The sequence below is a fragment of the Bidens hawaiensis genome, unplaced genomic scaffold (genome assembly GCF_021521415.1).
Source record: "Bidens hawaiensis isolate Kalapana, Puna unplaced genomic scaffold, B.hawaiensis_p1.1 tig00043093_1, whole genome shotgun sequence".
In the NCBI taxonomy this organism is placed as follows: domain Eukaryota; kingdom Viridiplantae; phylum Streptophyta; class Magnoliopsida; order Asterales; family Asteraceae; genus Bidens; species Bidens hawaiensis.
In genome coordinates this window covers 124214-134311 of record NW_027497660.1, presented here as the reverse complement: position 1 = coordinate 134311, position 10098 = coordinate 124214, and the positions used below count along the sequence as shown (strand labels likewise).

Below are 10098 nucleotides of genomic sequence, written 5' to 3'. Positions count from 1 at the left end.
ACATATAGTAGTCTTTTATTAGGGTAGTAAGATATAACGTTTGCCAAATTGACTTGTTATAATAAATAGTAATAAAAAAATAAAAAGAATTTACAATAAAATATAGATGATAAAAGGGCTTCACGTGTGACATGTGAGAATGCAAATGGATAGAGGGTTGTTTCTATGCACGTATACATAATTATTTTAGGGGTTTTAACAACAGCCTCAAAAGTTTATGTAATAGATAATTTTATCATTTCTTAGGTTAAGGTTATGCATATTTCAATTTTTTTAAAGTGTCAACATGGATTATTAACGGACCACTGACCAACCTTATTATCTTTATTTCGACCTTTGGAGGAAACCATATATATATGAGAAAACTCGCTGGTCCAACTTGACCCTCATATTGTTTTGTCTCAACTGGGACTTGAATCAAGACCCATCTCTTAATAAATTGTAGAATTTGAATGTCTCATCCTAATCATTTGAAGTAGAGATCATTGGTAGCTAAAGTTATGTATATTTTTCAATTATGGATTAAATTGATATAATAATTTCGATAGATTATGTGAACAGAGCAATTAAACGACATAAATTTCAATTCTATCGAATCACATTAAATTCAACAAGCTAAGTGTACATTCTAGTTTGTAAAAATACTTTTATGCATATCAAATTTACGTTTTTACTCCTAAATTTAATTAAGTCATCGTGCAATTCCTAAACGTTAATAAATCTATTTTTGTAAGTGATTTACGTTTCTAACCCTAAACATTATTAATGTTACAGTTGAGTAGATTTTTTTAATTTTTCTTAACATATATGTTTTCTTATACTAATATTTTTTAATTCAGCTTATTTTAACTTTAAAACAATTTTAAAATCCTATACATTTTTGTTATAGTATGATTTGCTTATTATTATCATCATTTAAGTTAAAGCCTTGATGATCTATATTAATTCATCGATAGACCAACATAAAAATATACTAGTTTATTACACCTAAGAATTATTTTATTAGATAATAAATCATTACATTTTTAATTACGTACCTTGGAATAATGATCTCCTTTTCCAATAATAAACAAATTAATAAAAAGGAGCTGAAATAAATAGCTTTTGCAAGTGGCAATAGGCTGGCTATATTTGACATACAACTGAAATTCATGAGAAATGTAACTTAAATTCGTCCCAAATGCACCCCCAAAATAAAAAAACAAAACAATCCTTAACTAGAACCGCAAAAAAAAAGAAAAATAAACGCCCCAACCCAAAACTTTAATCCACTCCCAAATAACCCCCCACCCCTTCACTTTCAGATCCATCCGCCGCCGTCGCCACCGCAACGCCGCCTTACAGACAAAGTCCGTTCAGATCTGATGAAAACCACAGATCTATGGAGTTGGGTTCAGTCGGAAACATGTTTGAAGATCGGAGAGGAACATACTTTTCCGGCTGCCGGAGATGATATCCTTTCTTCTTTCTCCGATCTTAACAAAATTAGGTTTTCTTTTTTTTTTGTTAAATCGGTGTATCTTTGTTGTTAAAGTTTTTATTTTATTAATTTTGATGTTGGTTTTATTTTTCTAATAGTTAATCTTTGCAAACTGATTTTTTTATGTTAAAGGTATATATTTTTTATAATTTTTTTATAAAAGCTAGAGAGTAAAAACTTTAAGTTTTTGGGTTTTTGATAAGTTTTAAGTTTTTTTTGTTGTTTGATTTTGCCTTTTTTTAACCAAACATTTTTGTATGTCATGTTTGTAGTAGAAAAACGAACATTTGCCTCTTTTTTTACAATTATTTGTTATTTTATTAATTTTTTATAAAATTTAATCGTCAAAAGATTGAATACACATTTTTTAACAATTAATTTCTTGTTCTTTTTGCGTTACAAATTATTATTATAAGAATTAAAATGCAACTTTAGATAAGGTTGAAGTTTCTTTGTTACTTTTTTTTTTTGGACTGACAAATTGTTGGTACAAGATGCCTTCTTCTATCAAAATAAATATTTTTTGTATTATAAATGAAAACATTATGCCTTCATTTTTTTGTAACTTAAAAGTCTTTTAATTTCATACTTGTGAATTTCTTTTGTAACTTAGAAGTCTTTAATTTTTTATTGTAAAAAACATATTTATTTAAATGATTAATCTCTCTTGGTCATTTTGCTTTACAAACTAGTTTTCATATAGTAAAAACACAATTTTTTTAGGTAGGTTTGAAGTTGAATTCTTGCAATATTATATCTTCATTTGTTACAAAAAAAATAAAAATATGCCAATTTTCTTGGTTTTTTTCTTTGTTTTGGCAATGTAAATTCTTTAATTGTTAAAGAGAGTAAAAACACTTATATAATTTTTAATATATTTATAGATTCTATAAATATTTTAATCAAAAAAGAAATATATTTATTTGAGGAGGTGATTAGTATTCAAGGTGCCAACACCCTTTTACCTTTTCCTACCATCCAAGGCTACCTTCGTCTTTTCACCACAAAAGGTCGGTTACCTTCACAGTCACAATTACCGTTCTACCCCAAACACGCGCTTGTATTTACACCACGTGCCAGGCGCGTGGCTGACGTACAACTCATATTTTACTTTTAAGCCAGTCCATGTCATTATATGTGTTTGGACAGTGGGGTTCCCCGGGGCCCCACATAAACAAAAAACCCTAAATTAAAGTTTAAAACTCACGATATTTTCATCAAGTGGTTCAGATCACGCCACGTGTGAAACGGATCTGTTGTGGACCGTCGATTACAGGTTTGATGGGCAAGTTGCCCAGACAGCAGGTGAATGAATATCCTCCGTTGGATGAGCGGTCAGAAAGTAATCAACGGCGGATATCCTGCCCGGGTTTACGACGGTCAGATCTTATCGCCTTTAAGAACCACCCCCAACCCCTTCAATCTTCGCTCAGTATCAAACCCTAGAATACCATAATCTTCACATATATATAAATAATTATTATTATTTATATATATATTTCTTGTTCAATTTTCCGTCGTTTGTTATTATTTTTTTTACGCATACGCATGTATGTATGATTGATACAGATCCGCCGTTAACGCTGCCGTCGATTTCCATTAATGGCTTCGACGGCGTTAGCAAGTAGGAATAATAATCAGACGAGCTACGGCCATCATCATCAATCATTCATGGGTGAAATCCCAAATTATTCGAGAAATAATCCTCGTCATCTGAACCCTAACCCTAACCCTAGCCAAAAACCCAAATCCAGCAAGAAGAAGCATTTTGGCAACGTGGGTATTAACGGCCGCCTTCCCAACAACGGTGCCGTTGATCCTGTGGTGACTCAGACGGCGTCCGATGACGCCTACTCGTTCAATCAGAGGCCGGTTGACACCGGGGTGTACGGAAACGGGTTCAATCACGGTGGGTATGTGACGTATAACGTTGCCGCCTGTTCGAGAAGCGAGATCAATGAGCTGAGGAAGAAATTGGTGGCGGATCTTGAACGGATTCGTAGTTTAAACGATCGGATTCAGGCTGCGGGTGTAAACCCTAACCCCAGATCGGCGAATGGTAAGTTTAAGAAATTGTCTGGGAATAAACGGATGCCGGGTCCGTTGGGGTCGAACCCAAAAGAGCCGAAGCATCTCCGGGTGAACGGAGGCGAAGCCGATGAGAATTTGATGAAGATGTGCCGGCAGGCTTTGACAAAATTGATGAAGCATAAGATGAGCTGGGTTTTTAATAAGCCGGTGGATGCGGTTGCGTTAGGGCTTCATGATTATCACCAGATTATTAAACGGCCGATGGATTTGGGCACGGTGAAGTCGTATCTGTCTAAGCATTTTTACGGCAACCCTGTGGATTTTGCGATGGATGTGAGATTGGTGTTTGAGAATGCGATGTTGTATAACCCGAGAACGGATGAGGTTCACGGAATGGCGGATCAGCTGTTGAATTATTTTGAGGAGTTGTTTAGACCGATTCAGGCGAAATTGGCGACTCATCATAATCATGTTAATGAGTTTTCGGCTGTGGATGAATTGGATGGAAGTTCGTGGGATGATATTCAATCACCCGAGAGGGTAAAGAAACCGAAAACCAGTGCCCCGGTTATGCCTTTGGTTTCCTACAAGCAAAATCACTCAACTGCGTCTAATCCGATTATTCCATCGGTTGTTCAATCGCCTATTCGAATGGAACAAGAACGGGTGCCTGACCGGATTCAAGAACGGATACGAGAACGAACTCCATCGCCAATGCAGGCTACGGAGCCGATCAAGCAGTTGTCGGCTTCAACACGGGCATTAATGCCGAAGCAGCCAAAGCCGAGGGCGAAAGACCCGAACAAGAGGGAAATGAATATGGAGGAGAAGCAGAAGTTAGGGTTAGGGCTGCAGAGTATGCCTCCGGAAAAGATGCCTCAGCTGTTGCAGATTATACGCAAGAGGAACGATCAGCTGGCGCAAGAGGGTGATGAAATCGAGCTTGATATCGAAGCGTTGGACACGGAAACGCTTTGGGAGCTTGATCGGTTTGTGACGAATTGGAAGAAGCATGTTAGCAAGACGAAAAGACAGGCGCTTTTGGTTAGTAGTAATCCAGCTCTTGCTGCTGCAAGCGCCTCAGCAGACATTGATGATGTAAGACTTTCACTTTGTATTTAACTGTTTCCATCTAATGCCTGATTTGGTTCGGTAATTGACTGGTCGGTTCTGTTTTGTTTAATTAATACAGGTTGCATTTGTTGAGAAAATGGATAATATGAAGAAGAGCAAGAAAGAAACAGGTGAAGAGGATGTTGACATTGGGGACGAGATGCCTGAGAGCAGCTTCCCGCACGTGGAGATTGAGAAAGACGACGGCGGTGGTGGCCTCGGTGCAGGTGCGGGTCTAGGAAATGACAATGCTGCAAGCAGCAGTTCGAGTGGATCAAGCAGCTCGAGCAGTGGCGACTCATCGTCTTCGAGTGGTATTGAATCTTGTCTTTCCAGCAATTTGAAGTATGTTGAGAAACAAGAGGTGGTTTATTATAATAAGGTTGATTGTAATTTGTTTACAGATTCAGGCTCTGGGAGCTCTTCTGGGAGTGATTCGGATGCAGATGATGCACAATCTTGACACCCAAAGGAGCGCGTCAATCGAGTTGGAATGTGAGAAATGCATCAAGCAGTGCTGCTGCGCGGGATGTGGTGAAGATGGGTTAAAAGGGAAGAAGATTGGGTTTTTGAGAGTGTTGCTGATGACTTTATATATTATTATTAATAGGAAGGAGAGGGAGATGGGAGGGAGGGGATGTGGTGTACATATGATGACCAACAAGACGAAAGTGTAATGTAGTTGTAGGAATCATCATCCATCCCTCCATCACTTTGCAAATTCTTCTTATTGTTTGTGATATCAAATGAAATTCTTCTTATTGTTCTAATTGTTTGTGATATCAAATGTTGACACTATGATGGCTGATTACACAAGGTACGAAAATGTAGTTCCAAAGTTTTTTATTAACAATTTTAAGTTTTGTCGCAAAGAATAAGTTAGTTAGTTTAAAGTTATGACCTTGTCTTGCAACTCCTTTGTCAATGATGCAAATGAGCAATTAGCGTGTTTAGGGCCGTCCAAGTCGCTCGCCACTCGCTCGGAAATTGCTCGAGAAATGCTCGCTCGATTGAAAACGAGCTGCTCTGCTCGGTTCGATTTGTAAACGAGCCAAGCAACGAGCAAAGGCCTGCTCGGTTCGGTTCGGCTTGAATATTTTTTATTTATTTTATATTATATATGAAAAAATATATAAATATATAGACAAAACACATAAATATAAGCTTACAATTATTTTTAACCGTTAAAATTTTCATATTCCGTCAACTTTATTGTTTTATTTGTTCATTTCAAGTTTTTAGAATATTAGAAGTTTGTTTACATTATCATTATATCTCACTTCAAACTTATTTTAAATAAAAATTTATAATATATTACACGTTTGTCTAAAAACTACTAATTTATTTATATAATATATTATTTACAACCTTCAAATATGTTTATTATTGAAAATCTTAACGTGAAAAAGAAACAAATAATGCTCGAAATCACTCGATGTTCGATCGAATAATGCTCGATTCGATTTTGGCTCGTTTTGGTTTTCGCTCGGTTCGAATTTCAGCCGTTCGGTTGGAAACGAGCCAAGCAACGAGCAAGCCTTCGCTCGGTTTGGCTCGGCTTCGTGAGCAGCCCTAAGCGTGTTAATGAAATTGAATCATGGGATGGCTTTTGTTGAAATACATGATTTTTGGTTGATGAATAACTTCTAGATGAAAGTAATAATCCTAGGATGGTTTTGTTGAAATACATAACTGGATTGGTCCAATGTCTTTAGGGTTGACCTTGAATGGGTCAGTCAACAAGGGTTGATTCATAGACATTTGAAATTGTAAAAGCAATAACAAAAAATCTGGAGATGCAGACATGACATACACGTTTGCCCAATTTTCGTTTAAAAAATGAAATCCAAATGAACCACTTTCCGGACTCATCAACTTCACATGCGCATCGAATAAAAAGTTGAAATCAAGGTTGTAAATTAGTTAAGCTCACCTGCCGGGCAACTACTCATCGAGCCTTAACGAGCTTTTTGTATTTTTAAATTTCACCTTTTTTGGACTTCTATGCGCTAATTTCACGCTACACGAGTTTGTGCTGAGCCTAGGCTTGTTTAAAGTTGTTCTAAAAATATATAAATATAATTAAAAATGAGCCAAGCCCTAGCTTGATAAAACAACTCACGAGCTGAGCTCGAGCTTTAGAAAAAAAGCTCGAAACGAGCCTCGAGCTTGAACTCTCGAAAATCAAAACAAGTCGAGCTTCAGCCTAGTAAGGCTTGGCTCGGCTTGTTTACACCCCTACTTAGGGTTGTAAGCGAACTGAAGACCTTGTTCATGTTCATCCGTTAAGCTTTTGTCGGCCAAACGAACGGTTCACGAACACTGTATCAAACGAAAATTCGTGTTCGTTCATTAAGTAATTGAGTTTGTCCTTTTCCGTTTGTTAGTATTGTAAATGGGCACTAATAGACACTAATGAATAAACAAACACTAATGGACGTACGAACACACAGACACTAGGTCACTAGTTGACAAATGAACACTAAGTGACACTAATGAACATTAATAGACAAACATGTAACAACTCAGGTTTTTCGATTATTATAAAATATCCATTATCCGACACGTTTTTGTTTTTGGGTAATTTAATCAATAAAATATTTCAACTATTTTATTATACTTTTCTTTTTCTTTATTTTATTATAATAAAAACTTTGAAAAATACACCCTTTAACTTAGTTTTAAACATAATATGAATTAAAGATAAACAACAAGGACCAATATGTAAATTTTACAAACTATAAACCATCAAATTATACACTAACTGATGGGTTTGATTCCGATTATGGGAGTGCGATAAATCAGTTCACTTCCCGATTTTGATATTAGCGGTTTCTCTAATAAAGACACCACCCATCCTAAAGCCCAACATGTTTTGACGAGTGCCTTTAATAGTGGAATCATCCATAGTTTGGAAATGATTTGATTTATCCCCTCGTTAGAAAGCTATGTTTCGAGCTCAGGATTTATTAAGTGTTCTCCTTATTCAAGGATTAGGCCAACATATTTCGATTTTGGAGTACCAGGCCATCCTGAAGTATCGGTTAATGATCCCTTTGTTTCGGGTAGATGAGCGGTGCCCGGTTTGCCGCAAGGTTTGTTTGGATTTTTTTGGCGAGCATGTAGTGAATTGCAAAGAGTTGCCTAGCTTTAAGTATAGATATGATTTGGTGAGGGATGTTCTATGCGACGTTCTTAAACGAGCCGGAATTTTGGCTAAATAGGAAGCCCCCCTAAACTTTCTTTCGAATCCTCTTGAAGGAAGATCTACATTACAACTAGCTAATATTCTTGTTCTTGGGTGGGTAGGGGGTAATACGCTTGTGTGGACCTCACATGAGTGTCCCCTCTTTTTGGGCTTAGGGACAATGGGTTCGTAGGAGGTCAGCATTGAAGGCGGCATCGGGCAAGGTTGCCAAACACGAGAGAGCCTGTTTGGAGAATCAACATGTGTTTATCCCCTTTGCCTTTGACACTTTTGGTTTCTTAGCTCTGGATGTCGTGGGCATTTTAAATAGAGTTAAGAAAATCGTGCATAGTAACTCATCGGCCCATAAGAACCGAAACTTTGTTTTTAGTAGGATTGGTTTCGCTATCCAAAAGGGGATTGCGGCGCAGCTTATTGACCGCTTACCTACCACTTCATTGTAAATCGTATGGATGTTTTTATCTAATATTAATCAATGAAATTACCATTTGCCCGTATCCACGTCAAACCAGAATACCCGTTTGTATTTCTTGCAGCTTAATTCTTGTCACATAATTGGACATTATCGTTGAGGATCATTTATGTTGCCTAAATACACCAACACGCACCGACGTACTAATTATAATAAAAGATCTGAAATTGATTTCGTGTTCATAATAACGAAACCCGTCTCTAGTTCTTTGGGGATATACCTATTACTTTCATAATATTACAATTAAACTTGTATAAACTGCCTTCTGGATCTCGTGACGCTTAACCCTAGATTTCATTATCGTGGTATGCTCATGTTGTTCCTGGACCTTGTCTTGGCCGTCTGTTATGTTCACCATTCATCAACATATTGCGATTGTTAAGGTAATTAATTCATGTGACTGATTCGTTTTCACACCAAAATCAATACCCCTAATGTTAATTTAACAAACAATAATCGGTTAAACGGATTGAAGATTTTAGGTTTATATCAATTTGGGATTATTTTAGGTTATGTATATAAGATTTTGTTCTCAATCTTTAACAAGCTGACACACGGCTGGTGTGTGTGTGTGGTCTGAACGTTCAAGCCGGCTGGGGCGCGAGTTCGAGCCTCACCCCAGCCCAGCTCTTGTTTTTTTTTATTTTTGTTAATGATTTAATAGTTTTAAGGATTTATAAATATATTATAATAAATATTAAATTTCAAATAAATGTTATTTTATCAAACCGGCAACATTAAGTTGTCGTTTCCCGTCAAGTAATCTTGCATACTAGTTTTTCGTGTGTGTGTGTGTGTGTGTGTATGGGTATGTATTATATGTATATAATAACACTAGATCACCATTATTTTATTAAAAACCCGAACATCATTATTGACGTTGCTCGTCGTTGAACGTTTTTACAAATTTCTTACACACACACATATATACATATATATATATATATTATATATGTATTATTCTTTAAAAAAATTGTAACAATTGTATTTTAAACGTATTAATTATATATATAAAATTTGATTTTCGTTAAACAGTCCAAGATATAAATTGTATGATAAATATCTATACTATATATAAAACATGAGTTAGGGACCTCTTAAATTTTAAGAGGTACCAAACACATTACTTTATATACAACACATAATGCATCAAAAATTTAGAAATTAGGGGTAATTAAGTCTTTACTCACATACATATATTACGTAACTTTCATTCTTTCAAAAAACTACTTACAACTTAGTTCCTTCAACTATACTACATTTTTTGTAAAGTTTAATAATAGTTACATATATGTCCCCTAATTCAAAACCAACTATCCCCACGATTTTTTAACGACCATAATTTTTTCACACGTTAATATTTTTTCAAAAAAATTACATCATAAAAACGAGCATTTTATTCTCTTTAATTTGGGTATAATATTGCTATAGTTTTTAGTTTTAAAAAGTTAGCATGTTATGCGCTTACCATTTAGAACCGGGTAACAAGTCGAGTCGGGCGAGTTCAGGTCATTTGTAAAAGTACAATAGCGTCAGAATTAATCGATACAAAAAATGGTTATGGTTCGGGTTCGAGTAGAAATGGGCCAGGTCAGAACGGGTTTGGGGCCAAAATGGGCTGGTTAAAAAAAAGATTTATTTCAAATTACTGTATATTGGTTATGCATGTTTTAATGTCGGCAATATGCATTCCCGTCTAGTTGCGCGTGTTCAATCTTCGATTACACGCAACTGGCTTTGCACGAGTTACTCGTCCAGTTTTAGGTTACGTATGCACTGTCATCAGGTGACGTA

General features: G+C 35.9%; 1 protein-coding gene across 1 annotated transcript; it reads left to right on the top strand.

Moving 5' to 3' along the window:
- The first annotated feature begins 2378 nt into the window (after window positions 1-2378).
- Window positions 2379-5087, top strand: LOC143594120 (transcription factor GTE7-like). The gene is made up of 3 exons (XM_077073508.1): window positions 2379-4609; window positions 4704-4938; window positions 5029-5087. The coding sequence occupies exons 1-3, from the start codon at window positions 3083-3085 to the stop codon at window positions 5085-5087; spliced, it is 1821 nt and encodes a 606-aa protein (XP_076929623.1). The 5' UTR covers window positions 2379-3082.
- Window positions 5088-10098: the final 5011 nt, after the last annotated feature.